Source organism: Salvelinus namaycush, chromosome 18, assembly GCF_016432855.1.
Source record: "Salvelinus namaycush isolate Seneca chromosome 18, SaNama_1.0, whole genome shotgun sequence".
Taxonomy (NCBI): domain Eukaryota; kingdom Metazoa; phylum Chordata; class Actinopteri; order Salmoniformes; family Salmonidae; genus Salvelinus; species Salvelinus namaycush.
In genome coordinates, this window is record NC_052324.1 from 42431504 (window position 1) to 42454902 (window position 23399).

At 43.1% G+C, this 23399-nt stretch overlaps 1 protein-coding gene across 1 annotated transcript; it reads right to left on the reverse strand.

The window, feature by feature from the left end:
- Nucleotides 1–2139: 2139 nt before the first annotated feature.
- Nucleotides 2140–23399, reverse strand: LOC120063460 (endothelial lipase-like). Its single transcript, XM_039013839.1, has 10 exons — nucleotides 23025–23399; nucleotides 16852–17033; nucleotides 16517–16696; nucleotides 13810–13921; nucleotides 13261–13485; nucleotides 12668–12910; nucleotides 6984–7104; nucleotides 4887–5117; nucleotides 4403–4510; nucleotides 2140–4249 (listed from the first exon to the last, which is right to left on the reverse strand). The coding sequence occupies exons 1-10, from the start codon at nucleotides 23113–23115 to the stop codon at nucleotides 4234–4236; spliced, it is 1509 nt and encodes a 502-aa protein (XP_038869767.1). The 5' UTR covers nucleotides 23116–23399; the 3' UTR covers nucleotides 2140–4233.

Genomic DNA, 23399 nt, shown 5'->3' on the forward strand with positions numbered 1-23399 from the left:
ATGAAATAACACATACCTGTATGGAATCATGTAGTAACTGAAAAAGTGTTGCACAAATTAAAAAATATATTTGTTATGAGATTCTTCAAAAGTAGCCACCCTTTGCCTTGACAGCTTTGCAACACTCTTGGCATTCTCTCAACCAGCTTCATGAGATAGTCACCTGGAATGCATTTCAATTAACAGGTGAGCCTGCTTAAAAGTTAATTTGTGGAATTTATTTTCATCTTAATGTGTTTAAGCCAATCCGTTGTGTTGTGACAAGGTAGAGGTGGCATACAGAAGATAACCCTTTTTGCTAAAAGACCAAGTCCATATTATGGCAAGAACAGCTCAAATAAGCAAAGAGAAACAATAGTCCGTCATTACTTTAAGACATGAAGGTCAGTCAATCCGTAAAATTAAGAACTTTGAACGTTTTTAAGTGCAGTTGCAAAAACCATCACAGCACTGATGAAACTGGCTCTCATGAGGACCGCCACAGGAAAAGAAGACCCAGAGTTACCTCTGCTGCAGAAGATAAGTTCATTAGAGATAACTGCACCTCAGAAATTGCAGCCTAAATAAATGCTGCACAGAATTCAAGTCACAGACATCAACTGTTCAGAGGAGACTGTGTGAATCAGGCCTTCGAGGTTGAATTGCTGCAAAGAAACCACTACTAAAAAGAACACCAATAAGAAGAGTTGCTTGGGCCAAGAAACACAAGCAATGGACATTACACCGGTGTAAATCTGTCCTTTGGTCTGATGAATCCAAATTGGAGATTTTTGGTTCCAACCACCGTGTCTTTGTGAGAAGCAGAGTACATAAACAGATGATCTCTGCATGTGTGGTTCCCACCACGAAGGTGGTGTGATGGTGCTTTGCCGGTGACACTGATTTGTTTAGAATTCAAAGCACACTTAACCAGCATGGCTACCAAAGCATTTTGCAGCGATACGCCATCCTATCTGGTTTGGGCTTAGTGGGAACGATCATTTGTTTTTCAACAGGACAATGACCCAACACACCTCCAGGCTGTGTAAGGGCTTGTTAACCAAGGAGAGTGATGGTGCTGCATCAGGTCACCCAACCTCAACCCATTTGAGATGGTTTGTGATGAGTTGGACCGCAGAGCGAAGGAAACGTAGGAACTCCTTCAAGACTGTTGGAAAAGCATTCCAGGTGAAGCTGGTTGAGAGAATGCCAAGAGTGTAAAGCTTTCGTCAAAGCATAGGGTGGCTACTTTGCAGAATCTTAAATATATTTTGATTACATGATTCCATGTGTAATTTCATTGTAGAATAGTGAAGACATCAACTATGTAGGAAAAAGTAAATGTATTTAGACACTAGACTTTTCACTGGTACTGCACATAACTAAGTCACATTTGTATCTTATTTTCACAAGTCTTCCAACTTTAAAAAAGGTAAACATACTTTGTATATTTGAAATATATACCTAAATTCCCCACCAAATGTCACTACCATAGTGAAAAAGTTACAATTAAAGGGAGAACAGTAGTGATCATTTTGATTTAATTTCTATTACAGATTGATTCTAGAAATGTTTTCACATTCCAAAATATTTACCAGATTATAAAAAGCCTTAGAATTGAGAAAGGTGATCTATTTCTGTAAAAGAAATGTTCCAACATTGACAGTATGAATCTGAAACTTGACTGATTGAATTACTTCTCCATCTAAGACAAATTATTTACAGTAAGAATTGCCACACAATGTCCATTTTCTGGTTGGAGTTGTGCCACATGTTTTAATTTCAGTTCCTTTTTAGGAACACAGAGAGCAAGAGAAGCGAGCCAGGCACATTTGCAGTGGGAAATTTAAATTTCTCAAACTCTCCAAGAATCACTTCACTTCCTTGATTGTGACGTGCAGACCAATAAGTAGTAACAGATGCAGCCTGAAACAGTCTGTCATGCCGCAGCCACAGAAATGTACGGTTTAAAAAAACATTGGGCCAATTTCCAATGAAATATGGCTGCACAGTAGGGTCGGAAGTCCCAATTAATTTTATGGGTACCGTACATCATGAAAGGCAATTTGCTGCCGAAATCGTCACACCTGGTTTGCTATGTTGAAGATTTGAAACCTGTCAATTTAGTGAGATATGTACAGCAATCTTATGAACCTTATGGTTGACTTTTTTTTTTTTTTTAACTATTCACCCCCATATAAAGTATTGAAACCGTGTGACAGAAGTTTACTGGTGGATTACTGGATTAGGCGAGCTAAGTATCACCACACATACTGTAAAGGTAATGGAGCATCTGGGAAAGTGCGTCATAAATACAATTAATCTGGGGTTAATTTTCTCCTTCCTTTTGAGGTGTTCCCAAGAATTCCAGTGCCTTGGAACATCACCTGTGAGATTTTGGAAGCACATCAGAGAGAAAGTATAAGCTGAATCGGTGTGCCGATTAACTAGCTGGCTAGACAGAACGCATTTCAGTCTTTCCTCTCTACCACCTCAAACTGCATTGGAGAAGAGCCAAGCTTCCCTCCCCTTGGAACTTCTTCTCCAATGCAGTTTGAGGAGGAAGAGCCAAGCTCCCTCCCCTTGGAACTTCTTCTCCAATGCAGTTTGAGGAGGAAGAGCCAAGCTCCCTCCCCTTGGAACTTCTTCTCCAATGCGTTTAGAGAAGGTGGAGGGGAAAGAGGAGGCAAGGAAGAGGAATTTGGGAAGAGTAGTGTCCTACTCTAGCTGTGCCATGTGTACCAACAGGGAAAGCGCTATACAGGAGTGGTCTACTCTAACAGTGCAACCAACAGGGACTTTGGCAGATGTGGGTCATAACCCCCCCAAAAACAATTTTTGGAATGTTTACTAGATTCCGTAAGATTAATCCCAGCATCACACCATGGGCTACGTAGACTTCTGCTAGAGTTGCATTGGTGAATTTCCACTGTCAAAATGAGGCCAAACTCCCCGGCACTGTAACACAACTTAAAGTATCACCGCTGACCCAGACAAGCCAAGGAATCTGAAACCGTGGCAACAGTACTTCTAGGCCTCTGGAAGGCAGTACATAAACGTAACAGTACATAGGCGCAAACGATGTTGAAACGACTTTGGGTGAAACCGTGTCTTTTCAGCATCGAGCTCACTGAACATCTGGGAATGATCAGATTTTTTGGGGCATAAGTTAGTGCAACATAAGTGTCATACTTAAAGTAGTAACCTAATCTGTAAGTAAAACCGGAGATTAAAACATGAAACTTCTGCAGTAATTGCAACTATTCTATACTTTGAGGATGAGCCAAAAGGAACAGCCTTTTAGGTCATGCACCTTTGTCATCCAGCCGAAAGAAAAACACACAAAAAATAATTAAAGTGATTTCTTTTTTCAAAAAACATTTACATTATATACATAAAAACACAGCCACAGACGTGGTACATCGAAATAACAATAGTAACACGTTACACAGAAGTAGGGTAGCAAAATTCTGTTAAATTTCCCTCAAATTCCCAGGTTTTCCCCAAAATCCCAGTTGGAAGATTACCGGACACCGAAGGGACTAACAAATCCGCAATCGTCCAACCAAGATTTCAGGAAAACCTGGGAATTTTGCAACCCTACAAAAAAAACAGTGAAAGATCAAGTGCATGTAGCCCAGTCACATCCTTCAGTTTTACAGTGCAGTCACATTAAACTCGCTCTAGCCAATAGGCACGCTCATACCCTTGGTCACGCCACACATACACTACATGCATGCAAACACATTCACACATGCAAAAGCTGTCACTCAACCACACAAAACACTGCATCTCAGAGGAAATGATTCAAACAACGTAACTATGTGCTTCAGTACAGGATGTGGTTGGGATTGATAAATAACCATGGTCTTGCAGTGCTTCCATTTTCAGAAAATGTATACAAATATACAGTAAAGAGACTAGGTTTGTTGGGGGGGAAAATGTCCGATGGATAACACAACCATTTATTTTCCGAGTTGAACAGTCCGTCCGTACAAAAGAAACACTCCGGGAATTCTCAGGTCCTGACAGACAGCGCACGTGAAGCCTCCCGCCGTCCCATTGGCCAGAGCCCAGAGTCATGTGACCACCAGTAAACATCCAGGTGCATCCCAAGTCCAAGGTCCTCCCACCGTGGGCTCATCACTCCTCCAATCAAAGTGCTCAGATGAAGAAAAGGCAGTCCTTACCGACATTCCTTCCGCCTTTCGGTCCCATGCCATTGGTGCGTTGATTGATTGAAGTGCTGAATCCTTATAAGTTACGCAACCTATCAAAGCAAGAGGACCGGGTCAATATACTGGATTGACTAGACATGTATCCATTCATCTCAGGACCTAATGGTTTAAAATAATACAATTCTGTATCTAAGAATAAGACACCATTAGGGAACGCAACACTAAGTGAATGGGCTGAGCTGTACCTTTTTTTACTGGGTTTGACCTCCCAGCCATCACGACACTTGACGTAAGTGATAACCTGTCCTGGAGAGATCTCAGTCACCGAGGGGTCCTGGGCACAGAATGTGAACCTACACAAGCACAAACCAATAAGTGAAACAAGGAACCGATAGCACAACATCGAGCAGCAGATAAAAATATGCTAAAAACTACCAAATCCCAGTTCATAAAGTGAAAATATAAAAACTGAATGTTTAACAGCAAGATGCAGTTGATTCATGACTAAATGACTCCATTTCCTGATTTATAAACAAAGGCTGTTTGAGTGAGAGGATTATCAAATCAAAGACAGCCGACTCTGCTTGGAGAACCAACTATAGAAATACAATTACTAGAATTGAAATCCCAATTCTGAACTCCTTTTCCATTCTATGGAACCAACCACTCATTGAATGGTATGTGGGAAAAAAAGCAAAAATGGCCATCGCTTTCTGCCTCCCAACTTACTTCTTCTGCGTTTCTCCACACTTGACACGGATCCTGCGGACCTCCAGCACCTGGTTGCTGGGTGGGCCGTTGCTGTTCCAGGACCAGAAAGACTTCTTCATGTTCTTCCAGAGGGACCCTAGCGACTCGGACGCCCCCTCCCAGCTCAGACGGATCTTCAGCAGATCCCCGATGTCGTCCTCAGTGAAGACTAGGAAGGTGTTGGTCAGGTTCAGACCCACTTTGCTTGGACTGGAGGGGGGAGAGACACACAACAGTCATTGTCTAGATACAGTTAAATAAAAAATAAAAGTATTCACTAATTGCCATTACACAACTCAAGTGTTCAGAGTTTCTTTATACATGAGTACAGTAGTAAGTGTTTATATTTGCCCCATTTCACACGCACACATAAGTGTTATACGCAAGTGTAATTGGAAAATGTGTTTTTTTGAATATCCCAAAGGGTCATGGCCAAGATAAGCCACTATCAACAGCGACCTTGGAGCAACTTGGGTTAAGTGTCTGGCGCAAGACCACCGAATTTTCTCCTTGTCGGCTCAGGTATTCGAACTAGCGACCTTTTGGTTACTGGCCCAAAAGCTCGAAGTGGGTGAATTCCGACCAGAGTTAAGCGTACGTAAAAAGGTAATTCCCTTGTTATACTTCTATCTATGAGTTCTAACCTTTACCTTAAGCAGCAGAATATAATTATAGTACTACTATCATCACTATTCGTGTGGTGGAGAGCAAAGAAATTAGGGGTGTGGCGGTGTCAATGCTGTATTCTGCATCACTTAACCCCCTTTGTAAATATAAATCTACATGCACTGTAATTTATATATTGATAAAGGTAAATGAGTCATCCATTTGGAGAAGGGGATTGTGAGTCACAGGAGGAGGTTGGCGGGTAACTTGGGGGGGGGGGGGGGGGGGGGGGGAAAAAAAAAAAAAAAAAAAAAAAAAAAAAAAAATTCGGGGATGATGGGCTCGTGGTAACGGCTAGAGCGGAAAAGTATCAAATGTAGCCAAAACGTGGTTTCATGCCATTCCATCCGCTCCAGCCATTATTATGAGCCGTCCTCCCCTCAGCAGCCTCCACTGGTGGAAATACACACAGCAACTGTTTTAGATTATTTTCCTTATGATAACTGGAAACGAATGTGAAACCAGTCATTTGGAAGCAAACTGAAGATCTCCTCAACATGGCGTGAATTGGGCTATAAATAGCTGTGCCGTTATTCTGAATTTGCGCGGGTGAAGTTTGGAGACTCAAACTAGGCTTCTATAAAACCTGCAGAGTTGAATCGTGTTAAACGTTAGCCACCGTAAGTAATACCCACATACAAGTATAATTGTCACGTTCTTCACCTTCAATTTGAAGCCCACATAATTCCAGTCACCTTTCGTCTGTCACGTTGGTGTAGTCGTTCCTGAGGGCCACTAGCATTAGTGGATCATATTAGGCTAACGCATCATAATTTGGGAGATGTAACCTATTTGAATCATTACGGAATGAAGAGTTTACCTAGCAGTTTAAACTTGTAGCACGGTTCACGACAACAGGACCGCCATCAAAACAGTTCCATGATCACTGAGGATTATTACTGGTCAACCCCTATTGTACACTGCTCATCTTCCAATATTTCATAGATTGAACATGACAATTTTCAGGACGACTCAAAACCACCATTTGGGTGCGTAAAGTTAATGATTATTATTATTTCTTATGATTCATACATTCCTAACCTAAAAACTAGCTACTATTGAGTTGGAGCTGAAACAGACAAATATGTCCATGCATTCTAATGAGTGTCAGCAATACATTTTTTAGTACACCGTATTTAAAGGGCTGGCATTAGATAAATGTACTGAAAACCCTATTGAATGACAACCCATAGAACATCTGTTTGCCAGCAAGTGGAAGGGTTTTCAGAGGTTGAATTAAATGTATTCAGTGCACACAAGGAAAGCTTATTTACAAATCTGCATAAGGCAAGTCTGAATACCAGCTACTAAGTGCGTAGGAAAGGCGTACATTTCCTAAGTCTAAATCAGGCCCAAACCGCTAGGCTAACTGCCACTGAGTAGAGAAGAGTAGAGTGCAGCAGTACTCACAAGTCTACATGCAGGTCATCGGTGTCATTGTGAGCTCCATACAGCTTGACGTGGAAGGTTGGGTCAGCATCGTCAGCCTGCTTTCTGTTGAACACGTGCATCTTCATCTGATAATGGATGCCTAGGAGGGACAAACGCACAAGGCAAAATAGATATCACAGGGCAGGGGCATAAACAGGAGCCATACAGTAGCTTTATGACTGCAAGGTGTGACTGGGTCATAAAAAAACAGGTTCGAAGATAATCGCTTGGCTACTGGTACACTGATAAGGTGTGTTATATTTAAGTGATAATGCCCAAGAAGCCGGTGTCTGAGGGATATTGGCACAAGTGTTAAGCAAGTAGAGAAACTGTGGTAATATATCCCCCAAACACATGTTCACAAGGCATCACTTTTATGCAACAGGTTAACATTAAAATTACTGATATTTTTTTTTAATTATGCATGTATTTATACCATTTCATCCTTCCACAAGATAGTCCTGAACCAAATCTAGGGTTGCTACCCTAGCCACCTGTTCGTTCACTTGCCAGAGACAAGTTAGGTCTTGTTATAAATCTATGGACGCCACCCAGGCGTTCGGTCTAAATATTCCATTGCAATGATGGCTGGCAACATTCTTATCCCTCGCTTGCTAGCCAGAAAACATCTGCTAACGGTCACATCAAACAGTGCAGCCAGAATAACAGAAAAGTAGCGACATTTGTTTGTTTAAGCTGTTTTCTATAACAAGGAGCTTAATGGACAAATTCACCAGGCATTAGAGCATTTGCTTCCTAACCAGGTTACTATTCAGAGGAGCTAGCCAACACAATCACTTCAAACTGAAGCTGGAATGACAGCAAACTCGCTGCATTTCTTGTTTTTCTATTGAATTTTTTTTGCATAGAAACATTGATCAAAAATATAAGTGCAACAATTTCAAAGATTTTACTGAATTAGAGTTCATATAAAAAGGAGATCAGTCAACTGGAATAATATTCATTAAGCCCTAATTTATGGATTTCACGTGACTGGTAATACAGATATGCGTCGGTTGGTCACACCTTAAAAAGGTAAGGGGGCATGGATCAGAAAACCAGTCAGTATCTGGTGTGATCACCATTCAACATCTCCTTCAGATAGAGTTGATCAGGCTGATTGTAGCCTGTGGAATGTTGTCCCACTCCTCTTCAATGGCTGTGCGAAGTTGCTGGATATTGACAGGGACTGGAACACGTGGTCCTACACGTCGATCCAGAGCATCCCAAACATGCTCAATGGGTGACCTGTCTGGTGAGTATGCAAGCCATGGAAGAACTGGGACATTTTCAGCTTCCAGGAATTGTGTAGATCCTTGCAACATGGGGCTGTTGCATTATCATGCTGAAACATGAGGTGACGGCAGCAGATGACTGGCACGACAATGGGCCTCAGGATCTTGTCACGGTATCTCTGTGCATTCAGAATTAACATTGAAAATGCAATTGGCTCACCTAACTTATGCCTGCCCATAACCACACTGAGGCACTCTGATCACAATATTGACATCAGCAAACCGCTTGCCCACACGTACATGGTCTACCTGGTACAGTTGAAACCGGGATTCATCCACGAAGAGCACACTTGAGCATGCCAGTGGCCATCAAAAGTGAGCATTTGCCCACTGAAGTCAGATACAACGGCAAACTGTAGTCTGGTCAAGACCCTGGTGAGGACGACGAGCACGCAGATGAGTTTCCCCGAGACCGTTTGTGAAGAAATGATTCAGTCATCAGCAGTCCGGGTGGCTAGTCTCAGATGATCCCGTAGGTGAAGAAAACAGATGTGGAGGTCCTGGGCTGGCGTGGTCTGCGGTTTTGAGGCCTGTTGGACGTACTGTCAAATTCTCTAAAACGACCTTGGAGGCGGCTTATGGTAGAGAAACTAACATTAAATAATCTAGCAACAACTCTCGTGAACATGCCTGCAGTCAGCATGGAAATTTGCACACTTCGGCAAAACTAGAGACATCTGTGGCATTGTATTGTGACAAAACTGCACATTTTAGAGCGGGCTTTTATTGTCCCCAGAAAATCTCAGTAACAGGGATCGAAACAAATTTGTGACCAAAATTGGAGAGAAATAACTTGTGCATAAGGAACATTTCTGGGATCTTTTATTTATATAAACATCCACACTGAGCTAAAGGGTAGAGCTGCCACTTTCAAGGAGCAGGACTCTAAACCGGAAGCTTATGAGAAATCCCGCTATGCCTTCCGACGAGCCATCAAACAGGCAGTGTCAATACAGGACTAAGATTCAATCCTACTACACCGGCTCTGATGCTAAGATATGGCAGGGCTTGCAAACTATTAGACTACAAAGAAGCCCAGCCACGAGCAGCCCAGGGACACAAGTCTACCAGACGAGCTAAATTACTTTATGCATGCAAGCAACACGCATGAGCACCAGCCGTTCCGGACGACTGGGATCACACTCTTGGTAGCCGATGCGAGTAAGACTTTTAAACCAGGTCAACATTCACAGAGCCGCAGGGCCAGACGGATTACCAGGACTTTTACTCAGCGCATGCGCTGACCTACTTGCAAGGTTCTTCACTGACATTTTCCACCTGTCCCTGATAGTCTAATAAAATTAGGCACAGGAGATTTCAGCGAGAATGAAGACGACATTCGAGTAGTAAGACATGTATTAAAGCAACAGATACCATTAATAAGAAGGGGCTAGAAGTGTCTTATATGGTGAGCTACCGAGTGGTTAGGACAGGCAAGCTCCACACTATTGTGGAGGACTTAATTCTTCCTGCTACCACACATATGGCTGGGACAATGCTATGGGGGAAAGGCCAAAAAAAACTACAGACAATTTCTTCAAACACTGTTGTTTCACGACGCATCAGTGACATGGCAGGAGACGTTTTAAAACAATTACTGCTTAGCATACAAGCCAGTGAATTATATGCGTTACAGCTGGATGAGTCACTAGTGGCGGGCCTGGTACATGTCCATTACGTTTATGGGGGGGGTCAATTAAGGAAGACATCCTCTCCGGCAAACCACTGGAAACCAGGACAACATGAGGATATTTTTAAAGTACTGGACAGCTTTGTGACAGCAAATGGACTTGTGGTCAAGATGTGTTGGTATCTGTACTGATGGCGCAAAAGCCATGACAGGAAGACATAGTGGAGTGGTAACGCGCGTGCAAGCAGTTGCTCCCGACGCCACTTGGGTACACTGCAGCATCCATCAAGAGGCTCTGACAGCTTGAAAGACATTTGACACTAGTGAAAATGGTTAACTTTATTAAAGCAAGGCCCCTGAACTCGTGTATTTTCTGCTCTCTGCAATGATATGAGCAGCGAGCATATAACGCTTTTACAATATACAGAAATGCGCTGGTTATCAAGGGGCAAAGTATTGACACATTTTTTAAATTGAGAGACGAGCTTAAAGTTTACTGACCCCAATTCACTTGTCTGACCGCTTGCATGATGACAAGTTTCTCACACGACTGGCCTATCTGGGTGATGTTTTTTCCTCGCCTGAATGATCTGAATCTAGGATTACAGGGACTCTGCAACTATATTCAATGTGTCGTACAAAATTGAGGCTAAGAAGTTGGAGCTCTTCTCTGTCTGCATTAACAAGGACAACAGGTCTTTCCGTCATTGTATGTATGATTTGCGTGCAAATTAACTCAAGCTTACGGACAATGTCAAATGTGATATAGCGAAGCACCTGAGTGAGGTGGGTGCCCAATTACTTTCCCCGAAACAAACTGGATTCGGTATCCCTTTCATGCCCTGCCGCCAGTCCATTTACCACCATTTGAACAAGAGCATCATTGAAATTGCAACAAGCGGTTCTGTGAAAATTGAATTTAAAATCAGAAGCCACTGCCAGATTTCTGGATATGGCTGCTCTGAGTTTCTTGCCTTGGCAAATTAAGACACTGATGCCCTTTGTAACCACGTACCTACCCGAGTGTGGATTCTCAACCCTCACTAGCATGAACACTAAATACAACATTGCAGAGTTACGCAATGTTAGTTGCAGAGTTATCCCTTCAAGTACACCGTCTCATTAACCTGTGGGGAGTTACTCACAATTTGATGAATAAATAAGTTTTTATATGGAAGATGGCAAAATAATGAGCAAAATGACTGATTATCATTTGTGCCCTGGTCCTATAAAGAGCTCTGTCACTTCCCACGAGCCGGGTTGTGAAAAAAACCTCACTCAGTCTTATATTTAATAAATGTATTGTATAGTGTGTGGGGCAGGCATTCAATGGCAAAAAACAACATTTGAGAGTGCGCTGACCCTGGTGATAGAGGGGGTACGCAGCTGGAGGTTGACTGTTTGAAGGGATACGGGACTATAAAAAGTTTGGGAACAGACCAACTCCAATTCACATACCACACCAACAGCGCCACAGATGACGCAATCTCTATTGCACTCCACACTGCCCTTTCACACCTGGACAAAAGGAACAACTACTTGAGAATGCTGTTCATTGACTACAGCTCAGTGTTCAACACCATAGTGTAGGCAGTCGTAAATAAGAATGTTCTTAAGTGACCTGCCTAGTTAAAGCATTTAAAAAATATATACATTTTTTTTTAATTCCCTTGGTGCCCACATAGCTTTGCGATGAGCTATGGACCCTGGGATTAAACACTTCCCTCTGCAACAGGATCCTGGACTTCTTGATGGGCCGCCCCCAGGTGGTAAGGGTAGGTAACAACACATCCGCCACGCTGACCCTCAACCCGGGGTGTGTGCCTAGTCCCCCCCTGTACTCCCTGTTCACCCAGCCGTGAAGAGGGCACGACAACGCCTCTTCCCCCACAGGAGACTGAAAAGACTAGGCATGGCTCCTCAAATCCTCAAAAGGTTCTACAGCTGCACCATCGAGAGCATCCTGACTGGTTATAACACCACCTGGCATGGAAACTGCTCGGCAATCGACCGCAAGGTGCTACAGAGGGCAGTGCGTACAGCCCAGTACATCACTAAGTCCAAGCTTCCTGCCATCCAGGATCTCTATACTAGGCGGTATCAGATGAAAACCCTAAAAATGTAACGACTCCAGCCACCCTAATCATAGACCGTTCTCTCTGCTGCCGCACAGAAAGTGGTACCGGAGCAAAGTCTAGGTCCAAAAGGCTCCTTAACAGCTTTTACCCCCCAAGCCATAAGACTGCTGAACAGATAATTAAATGGCTACCAAAACTATTTTACTTTAGTTTATTCATTAAATATTTCCTTCACTTTTATTTTTCTTAGAAACTGCAAGCACTTCAGTTATGTTTACACCTGTTGTATTCAGCGCATGTGACAAATCATTTTAATTATATCACACACAGGTGAGAAAACCCATCAGCAGAGTTGAAAATGGGTCAGGACATGGTACACTATTTGGTACATGGGAAATTAACCGCAGAAGGTCAAGGTATGTGCACCATGTCGTCACTCACTGCCTTTTATTTACAACAAGTCAATTTGATGGAAAAATACACATTGTTTTCCCCCCCAAAATTTAAAAATATTTGCATGAAAATCTGTCGGATGGAAACCTAGCCATGCGGAGGAGGGAACATGGCAAAATGTGAATTATAAAACGGCATATTTCTTTGCCCCATGGCAATATGTCCCCCCACACACAAACACACAAATTAAAATAATCCCCAGCTCACCTCCGAAGGGTGTGGCAGCACGGGTCTTCAGGTACATCTTGCAGTTGCCCCTCTTCCTCATCTTCTTGGCGTTGTAACCCATGTTATTGCAGCGGTTCTTGCGGCAGCTCAGACAGATGCCCTTCTTAAAGCGTTCGGGGTCGGTGCACTGGTAGGCAAGGCTCATGTACTCGTTGTTCATCAGCGAGTCCACAAACAGGAGCACAGCCCGCTCGTGTTCACACTTAATCACATCCATGAAGCCTGAGGAGGAAAGAGTTTACCGCACTGATAAGCAACAGGGGAACAGATAACCAATCACATGACAAGCAGCCAACAACCAACAGACAACAGCCAACTCCCATCTAGCCAAAGGAACAGCAGAAAATACCAGTCAGTTAAACTTGGTACAGCACTGCGTTTAGTGGTGCGTTCCAACAATCTCTCCTTCCACCCAAAGTGAGCACTTGTTCACTTCCCTTCATGGATTTGAAAGGAAATAACTGGTGTATGGAAACTCCCTCTAGCCTGTGCCTACACCAATCCAATGCTTTTAGACTTGTGGGGGGGGGGGAAGACCCTCAGTGACTTCTTCCTGTGTGTGTGGTACTCACTTCCTCCAGCTGCACTGGTAAGCATCTCCCTCAGGGAGCAGCCTGGCTGCACGTCTCCACCGTTGGGGTAGATGTCAATGTCGCCGATGGGCTGCTGGATCCCAATGCTTATACCCAGTGCCTCGCGCGTGTACGTATGCAGGATGTCCACAAAGTCGGCGTCGCCCGATGAGAGGCGCTTATCATCTCCCACCCCCTCAAACATGGGCCCTGCCGGATCTAGACCTATAGGAGAGATTGGATAAACAGGAACGTCTCATTTGGTGGACAAGACAGGTGTGTCTAAGATCTATTAGGCATACAGCTACAGCTTAACAGTCAATACACCGTGACTACAGCCACAGCTTAGCAGTCAATACACCGTGACTACAGCCACAGCCATCACTCCATGAAGACATGTCGATGCTAAGGTGGTACTGGTTTCATACTTGACTACATGGAGTTTGATTTAAAAAAGGGGATTGGCACCGTTCCAAAGGTTCAGACCATTGCCTGTTCAGAGTCATGAGGAGCAACAGTGAATGAGGTCATAAACCTCCCACAACTTACCCGTGATTCTGCCAATAGTCCCTCGCACAGACGTTCCGGCGTAGCCTGCCACATGGGCCCCCAAGCTGTAGCCAATCAGGTGCACATTCTGCAGGGGCAGCTGCTGTTCCTCCTATCGGATACATGACAACCGACATCAGCTGCTGCCACACACACACACACACACACCCTCAGCCAATAGCAGTCAGTCGTTCCCTGGGCACCAGCAAATCCCAGTGGAGATAATGAGTCATCAGAATACGTTCACGCTCTCTCTTCCATGCAAAAGCACTTCCACCTTCTGCTCGTCTCTGAAGGCAGTCTACCCTCTTACCCACAGCCTGAACCCTGGGCTTGTGTGTCAGCGGTGTCCTGGCCTGTTATGGGGACAGAGCCTGAGAGCCTGGCCTGAATGAGACATAGAATGCGTCCCAATACTGTTAAATAACCTCCTTTTCCCTCTCAGCCATCTGAACAGATAGGTAGAAAGGAAAGCGATACGGTGGATTGGAACCACACCCAGTCTCTGCTCTTAGTGGAAGTCAAAAAGAAGACACACTAGGTCACAGCAGTTGACTCGTGATGAGAACGAGACCCATTGCAAACTAGACAGAGGACAACTCTTCCCCAAGAGCATCTGGCGAGTTCCCGTACAACCAAATGGAAAATACCCACAACTCCCTCATTAGAATTCACAGCATACCAGGATTTCCCAACAACACCTGAAAACATTGCCAGCTGTTCTGTTCCTGAGGGAAAAGTTCCCAGCCAGTCAACCTTGCACATCACCATTACTGTAGTCAGCTGGCTGGACTGGAAGGGTATTGGGACACTCAGCTCCAGTGTGCTAGAGAGGACAGCTAACTCGCTAAATTACTTGATGGTCCTGGGCCTCATTTCCCCAGAGCCTTCCTAGTATTAAGAGTATCATTAGAACCATCTTTAATAAACACCATTCTGTTTCCACAGAGCTTTCCTAGTATTAAGAGTATCATTAGAACCATCTTTATTACACACCATTCTGTTTCCCCAGAGCTTTCCTAGTATTAAGAGTATCATTAGAACCATCTTTATTAAACACCATTCTGTTTCCACAGAGCTTTCCTAGTATTAAGAGTATCATTAGAACCATCTTTAATAAACACCATTCGGTTTCCCCAGAGCTTTTGATCAAGACTACTCGTAGAGCAGCCAAAGTATATCATTAGATCTTTTTTTTGGGGGGGGGGGGGTTCTTTCACATCCTTTTATTCACAGAAGATCTCCGCTAAACACAGAATCAAGATTTTTAGGCTAGGCATCTATCCGACTGACCGCCGATAACGTCAGATCGAAGTTGACAAGTCGGGCGGCAGGTAGCCTAGTGGTTAGAGTGTTGGACTGTGTGTTGGCAAGATCAAATCCCCGAGCTGACAAGGTAAAAATGTCGTTCTGTCCCTGAACAAGGCAGTTAACCCACTGTTCCTAGGCCGTCATTGAAAATAAGAGTTAACTGACTTGCCTAGTTAAATAAAAGGTTAACTTAAAAAAATATCAAGTTGCCAAATGATTTGCAATTGTGATAGTTGAGAATTATCTGTTAATTGAATGATTAGAATATTCCGCCCTGAAACATAATTGTATGGAATTGACTAGAATGTATAAAATCATAATCAATAAATGTGTAGTCCTAGTCAGAATTAGGGTAAAGACAATCTGTCTTTATGGTATTATAAACACAGACTGTCTGAGCTTGGTGCCGACCTGACTAGAGATTTGGGAGAGAACGGGGAGTACGTCTCAAGGACAAGGTCACTAATCTCTGTCGGCTGGGTAGCATGACATGTGTGTGTATGGTTGTGTGTATGTGTGTGCGTATGGTTGTGTGTGTGTGTGTGTGTGTGCGTGAGAAGTCAGTATAAAATGAATTGTTTTGTATTCTTGACTTTAGAACGTTCTCTGAATAAACTGTACTAACCTTTTGTATAAGCTGAGTCTTTGACTAATTATTATTATACCCATGGTCTTACAAACCTCGGGGATTGGTCAGAGCTATTGATTGATTGTTATTATCATTGGGATTGGGAATTCTTGTGACAAATTGTTACAAAAACAAGTGAAAGATAAAATTTGGCTTTCAAATAAAAACCGAGATGACTGCATTAAGTAGCCACTAGGCTACAGCATCATTTTAGCCTCAATACATTTAATGTGTACCAAGGTGTGCCCAGTCTAATTTAGTGTATTATTATTATTATGTAAGCATCATAAGCCGCCTCAATATTTGCATCCATAGGAAGTAATCCCTCTAGGAGCTGATCCATTGTCAATAGTAGTGGAATAATTATAATGTTAAGGTAAGATTTGAGTGGAGAAGGCTGATCCGAGAGCAGCGTTGCTATTCTTTCGATCCCATCGGTAGACACATGGTCTAACGATGCACTTAACGAACTCTACGTGAACGTTCGGTAAACACTTTTTTTGTAAAAAAAAAAATAGTTTAAGTCGGCTCTTAAATAACGACGCAACCACTACGATCGTAACGCTAAAGTTATAGCAACTGGAAAACGAGGCCCTGTCCCACATCAATCATTTAGATAAATGTCCCTGAGAGAAAGGACACTATAAAGGGGTGATGTGTTTATGAACAGTCAGTACATGTAAGCTTAAAGATCAATGTATTCAACAGCCCTCCTCACTGATACTGCAACGTAATAGACCGCTGAACAATCAAATCACACACACATACCTGGAGCCAGTTGATGGTGGCGGCGACACTGAGGCCAACTTGGTGGGTGTGGTTGACCGCGTCGGGGTAGAGCTGGTGGGCCATGGGAAGCCAATCAACGATGACCACGTTGGCCTCCGGTTCTCGCTGCATCATGGCAGACACCAGCTTCTGCATCCAACTCTCAATCATCCCACTCGTCTGTATAGGAGAGAGCAAGACGGTGATCCTCAAACTTACACACACAACCCTTTGAAGAGCGACCCTCTGCCTAAAAACACAGCAAAGGCTCACTAAAGCAACCTGTGACAGAAAGGTGGAATAGGGGGATAAGGAGTGTGTGTGCATCTGTTTACCGTCCAGCCGTGGATGATGAAGAAGGTCTTGGCTGTGACGTTGAAGCCACACTCCTGCAGACTCCTCTTCTCACCAGGCAGAAGGATGCAGCCATCCACGTCTAGATTCAGGCTCTTCCTCATGTTGTATGTGATCCGGTCATGGAGCGCCTCGTCACCGTAGAGCACTTTAAACTCCTCATCTAGGAGGGGGGGGGCATTAGGATGAGCAACATCTCTAGCTGCATGGAAAAAGATACTCAAAACGTAGGATTACAGTTCAGCAGGAGTCGCCTTCAGAGCCTTGAATAATACAACATGTAGGGAGGCACCTATATACCCTCACATGGGGAGTGTCCCTCATTTCAATCAAACATGTTATTACTGTCAGTTGTAGCAGCAGGAACTACACAGGTTATTGGGGCGGCAGGTAGCCTAGTGGTTAGTGTGTTGGGCCAGTAACCGAAAAGGTTGCTAGATCGAATCCGAGCTGACAAGATTTAAAAAATTATATATATATTGTTCTGCCCCTGAACAAGGCAGTTAACCCACTGTTCCTAGGCCGTCATTGAAAATAAGAATTAGTTCTTAACTGACTTCCCTAGTTAAATAAAAGGTTAAAATAAAATTCAAAATAAGAGTATGATCATTATGCAAGATTCCTACACAAACATTCCACTTGAATAATCACATTTATTTAAAGCTTTTTTTTTTTTTCTTTACACAATCAGCTTAAACAGAAACCCAGCTTAAAACTTCTCTTCTGGCTATGCAGAATATATATATATATATTTTTTTTTTAAAGTATTTACAACAAAAAGACAGGATCTGAATGATTAGCCATCTAAGCAGTCGAGCCAAAGTGTCTAACAATTTCCTAAACAGATTTATGAAGTCAAGAAGCTACTACTAGCTAGCTAGGTTCACATAGTAAACAACAGCCACCTCTGGAGGAAAGAGAAACATTCAAAATTTCACAATTTCATGTAATGCCACGCAATTGCATAGTCCAGATTTGGGGTGCAAATGGCCATTGGTGTTCAGCTGTTATTAATTTGAGCGAGTGTTTCTTCCCAACAATGTACACATCTCTACATGGGCATTTGAGCATGTGTTGTACTATAATCTTGTATAAATCTTGTATTCCTTACCCGAACGTGAGTTGGAACAATGTGTACAATGACCACAGGGGTAGAAACAATTAGGAGGGATCTGGGATCCAGGTAGAGGGGGCAAGTGGCGGATTCGGGAGCACACTGTGCCTGACACGATGTCTGATATTACCAACCTTCATAAAGCATAAATCAGGGGAGGGTTAGACGCAAAGTCTACGAGCAAAGGGGGGGGGTTGACTGGAGAATGTGCCGCTGTATGAGGATCACACTTATCTTCCCTGCAGACTGGTTGTATTCAGTGTGGGGGGGGGGGGGGGGGCTAGCAGATCTCACATTTGTCTTTATTGTGAGGAGGGCGGCTCTACCAGTCAATCGTGCTCTTTTATGAGCCGTGTTCGAGGCACCTCATTAGTTCAGCTTTAGGTCTCAATCATTTGATATGCTGCAGTTTCGCATTAGTCTAGGAATATTGTGTTTGAGAGGTTTAGGATGATTACTGTCATATACACTGTAGAGTGGACTTCATGAACCTATAGGATAGCACCTGTGCATCTGAGTGTCAGCATCACTCCTCCCATGGAATTGCCCCACAGCTGGGCTCAGTCAAGGCCCACATCTCATCACTTAATTGGCTAAATTATTAGCCATAGTTTACTCTGTCGATAGAGCAGTCTTAAAATGAACTGCTACCTCGAATGCAACATTAAGATGCTAAAACATTTAAACTCCAATTGAACTCCTCACTCCAGTTGTTCTGTCCTCCAATGAATGCTGTGTGTACCGATTCAATTCTAAATTACCATAAAGTCCAATCCTCATCATCATTGCAATGGATTGTCCGGTCTGCTGAGGGGGGCCATTGGCTGCCACCTGCCCTCTATTGAGGTCCTGTACGACTCCAGGGCAAGGAAGCTTGCAGTAAAGATAACCATCGACCCCTTCCACCAAAGATTCCCCTCAGGCAAACAGTTCAGGTCAAGCGTGACCAAAACCTCCCACTACTTGAACAGTTACTTCCCACGTGCCATGGTAATCAAAAGTCCACCTGGTCCTCTCATCCATGGACTTCGCACTATTTACCCTGCACCGTCATCCCACAACTGCACATATCTTCAAACATAATTTAGCTTGGTTTGTTTAAACTGGTCATTTAGCAGAAGTTCTTATACAGAGTAATTAGGGTTAAGTGCTTCATTCAAGGGCACAGATTTTTCCACATTAACCTTTAGGTAATAGCGTTGTGCCATTAACCTACTAGGTTACATGCAGCTTAGTGTTCATACTATATCTGGATCTGTGGAAATTCTGCATCATTATACATTTTGTTTGTGGCAGCACCAATTCACAGTCAAATTCCTGTCCATGCAAATGTATTTGGCAAATAAAGCTGATTCTGACATACTAAACTCAGGTTCTGGTTTGTCAGTTTACATTGCATTATTGGGGACTGATTATGTACTCAATGAATGGCAGCAGATTCTCCCCAGTCAAAAGGTTTGGACACACTTTATTTTTACTATTTTCTACATTGTAGAAAAATTAAGACATTCAAACCTATGAAACATTGAATCATGTAGTAACCGCCCCCCAAAAAACATTTGAGATTCTGCAAAGTAGCCACCCTTTGCCTTGATGTCAGCTTGTACACTCTTAGAATTCTCTCAACCCGCTTCATGAGGTAGTCACCTGGAATGCATTTCAATTAACAGGTTTGCCTTGTCAAAAGTGAATTTGTGACATTTTTCCTTTTTAATGAGTTTTTAGCCAATCAGTTGTGTTGTGACAAGGTAGGGGTGGTATATAGAACATAACCCTTTTTGGTAAAAGACCAAGTCCCTATTATGGCAAGAACAGCTCAAATAAGCAAAGAGAAACGATAGTCCAGCATTACCTTAAGACATGGTCAGTCAATCCAGAAAATGAATAACTTTGAAAGTTGTGCAATTGTAAAAGCCATCAAGCGCTATGATGAAACTGGCTCTCATGAGGACCACCACAGGAACTGAAGACCCAGAGTTACCTCTGCTGCAGAGGATAAGTCCATTAGAGTTACCAGCCTCAGAAATTGCAGCCCAAATAAATGCTTCACAGAATTGAAGTAACAGACAACTGTTCAGAGGAGACAGCGTGAAATCAGGACTTCATGGGTCGAATTGCTGCAAAGAAACCACTACTAATGGAATCCAATAATACTTGCGCCAAGAAACACAAGCAATTGACATTAGACAAGTGGAAATCGGTCCTTTGGTTTGATGAGTCCAAATTGGAAAGTTTTGCTTCCAACCGCCGTGTCTTTGTGAGACGCAGAGTAGGTGAACGGATGATCTCTGCATGTGTGGTTCCCACCGTGAAGCATGGAGGAGGTGGTGGTTTGATGATGCTTTACTGGTGACATTTGATGTATTTAGAATTCAAGGCACACTTAACCAGCATGGCTACCACAGCATTCTGCAGCGATACTCCATCCCATCTGGTTTGGGCTTAGCGGGACAACCATTTGTTTTTCAACAGGACAATGACCCAACACACACCTCCAGGCTGTGTAAGGGCTATTTGACCAAGGAGAGTGATGGAGTGCTGCATCAGATGACCTGGCCTCCACAATCACCCGATTGTGTTTGGGATGAGTTGGACCACAGAGTGAAGGAAAAGCAGGCACTTACTGCTCAACCCGGCTAGCTATGACAATGACAAGTGACTATTGCTGGTGGACAAATGAATGCATGCACACACTTGTTTTAATCACATTTCTTTGTGTACAGTTATGTTTGACATTTTATCTGTGCCAATGATGTTCTGCTCGCTCAAAGACATTCTCTCTCTCTCTCTCTCTGATCGGATTTTAAGCCATAATCATAGTTTACATGCTGACTACACTGACCGCGTGCGCCATTGCGTGCATATTGATTTTGACCCACACCAGACACGAATCAGGACGCGCAGGTTGAAATATCAAAACGAACTCTGAACCAACTACATTAAAAAAAACTTGGGGACAGGTCAGAAAATATTAAACATGTATTGCAATTTAACTAGTTAGCTTTATGTTGCTAGCTAATTTGTCCTGGGATATAAATATTGGTTTGTCATTTTACCTGAAACGAACAAGGTCCTCTATCAATCCACAGATAAAAAGGGTAAACCGAGTTCATTTCTAGTAATCTCTCCTTCACACTTCTTCTTTGGACTTTATATGTTGGTTAGCAACCAACTTTAAGGTGCATTACCACCACCAACTGGACGGTGGACCTCAGTTCATCTTTCAATCAACCACATGGGTACATGCTCCTAAAAACCAATGAGGAGATGGGAGAGGTGGGACTTGCAGCGTCAAGCATCACAAATAGAAACACGTTCTTGTTTAGCGCCTGGCTACGCAGACACACACGAGCAGTGTAGATGCAATGATTGAATAACATGCATGTAAATATTTATTTTGCAATGCTCGCTGATGCGCGCAATAGCAGACACGCACGGCCAGTCTAGTCTAGTCAGCATGTTAGGAGCGTTTGCCAAAAATTGTTTCAAGCTGTCGCCTTTAAAGGTAGCGAGGTAGAGGAGATTGACAGGAAGTGCAATGCGCTTCTGTAAATGATAAATGGGGATTGGTAGAGTTTGGGTACAACACAAATCTACTCAAGTCCTCCTCTGTGCCCCTCCAGACTACCATCAATGTATGGGCGCCACAGGACAATATTAGAAAATAACTGATTAGATATAGCATTGTAAATTAATTTCTCATCACAGAAAGGAATAAGCATAATTTTTCACCCATGCCACGCCATCGCTGTTCCCTGGCATTGGAGGTAAAAAGAGCTAGCATATTGAAGGTGGCTCAATGTTTCCTTGGTTCTTCATTCACTGCACCAGACTGGTGAAAGCAATATAGAGATACCTATCAAGACCTGTGCTTTTCATTCCCCCCCGTTTATCATCTACCCTATGTGTGGAGTTTAGTGCACATGGGGGGGTAAGTGGTTACTGAGAAGCAGCCTTTGGCAATCCTTTGTGAAGGCAACCTGCCACTATTGTACAGACAGTGTATAAAATGTGAGAATGTACTGTAGGTTACAACTGCTCTGTGACAATATCAGTTGGCTGTAAAGACAGCCGGCTGCCTACTATACTGCAATATCTCGGCACTCCAGAACTCTCCTGCACTTCTATTCCATATGGCCTTGTGCTCTTACTGACACTTTCACGCGAAATACCGGAAAAGGAAAACTAAAAGACGTTAAGTGTCTCAAGGCAAATACTATATTCAGGATTTTTTTTTTTTTTTTTTTAAATAAAAAATTTAAACTTGACTGCCAAGTTTGTATTAATTATTCTTCGGAACAGGATACAGAGGAATAATTATGGACATAGGATAAAACATGTTTTTTCCTAGATGAAAGCAAACTTAAAATCATTATGATTATTTACAGACTTATAGAACAAGCCAACAGCCCTGGCAGGGCACTGCGGTTATCGGTATAACGCGGAGTCATCGGAAAAATCTCAATTCCAAATAGAACCACGCGATGTGACGTCTAGTCCGGCTTTTGCGCCACATCACGAGCACTTCCCAAGGACACGTATCTCACATGAAAATCCATTCCCGCTCTTCCCCGTCTCCATTATCTCACCACTTGGTCCTGAGAGGATCGATGCATTCAAAACCCAGACATGCTGTGCTAATGGGTTAAAATGATAATTAACTCTGGGATTTCCATTGAATCTGCTTCTTGTCTGAATGACCCTTTCCTCATGGCGTGTAGCATAATATTCCCCATATTGACTGTCATTCTTGTAGTGGATAGCCTAATATTTAAAAAATGTAGGCTTTCCGAATAGGTTATGCCAGCTTTCCCCAAACTCAGACCTCGGTACCTCAAGGGGTGCACGTTTTGGTATTGGTCCTAACACTATACAGCTGATTCAAATGATCACAGCTTGATGACTAGTTGAATCAGCTGTGTAGTGTTAAGCAAAAACCAAAACGTGCATCCTTAAGGGTCCAAGGAACCAGTATGGGGAAACCCTGGATTATGCTGTTAAATGTCAATGAAATAGTCGGATTAGATGTATTTTTTTTACCTTTGAAAAGTTCGTTGTCTTCCACTCCCGACGCAAAGAGCGCAATTTCACAAAGTAGGACAATCCACAAAGAAAAAGTGATATTTTTCATTTCTTTCTCACGCAAACAAATGTGAAGTCCGTCGATGTAAAGATAACCGGCTCTTTAACAGTGAGTTTATGTCCAGTGATCCAAGTATCAGCGAGACTGTGGTTCGTGTGCGCCTGAGAGCAGTGAGAGTTGAGTGACCTAGAGTCAAGTTGTTCATTAGAGATTTAAATAGTTTCTCCTTTAGTCGTCTGATCATCGGCAGAGCGCTATGTGGGGATTCAAGGCTTGCAATTGGTCAAGTACAATTTCTTTACGTTTTAAAGGCGTGGCGAAGAATTCATGAA

What these genes read in the sequence shown, in the direction of transcription:
- LOC120063460 (XM_039013839.1), bottom strand. Translation starts at nt 23,115, where the DNA reads ATGAAAAATATCACTTTTTCTTTGTGGATTGTCCTACTTTGTGAAATT. An exon ending in TACCAGTGCAGCTGGAGGAA is followed by an intron (nt 12,911 to 13,260) that starts GTGAGTACCACA and finishes TTTCCTCCTCAG; the next exon opens with GCTTCATGGATGTGATTAAG. An exon ending in TGTGGAGAAACGCAGAAGAA is followed by an intron (nt 4,511 to 4,886) that starts GTAAGTTGGGAG and finishes GTGCTTGTGTAG; the next exon opens with GTTCACATTCTGTGCCCAGG.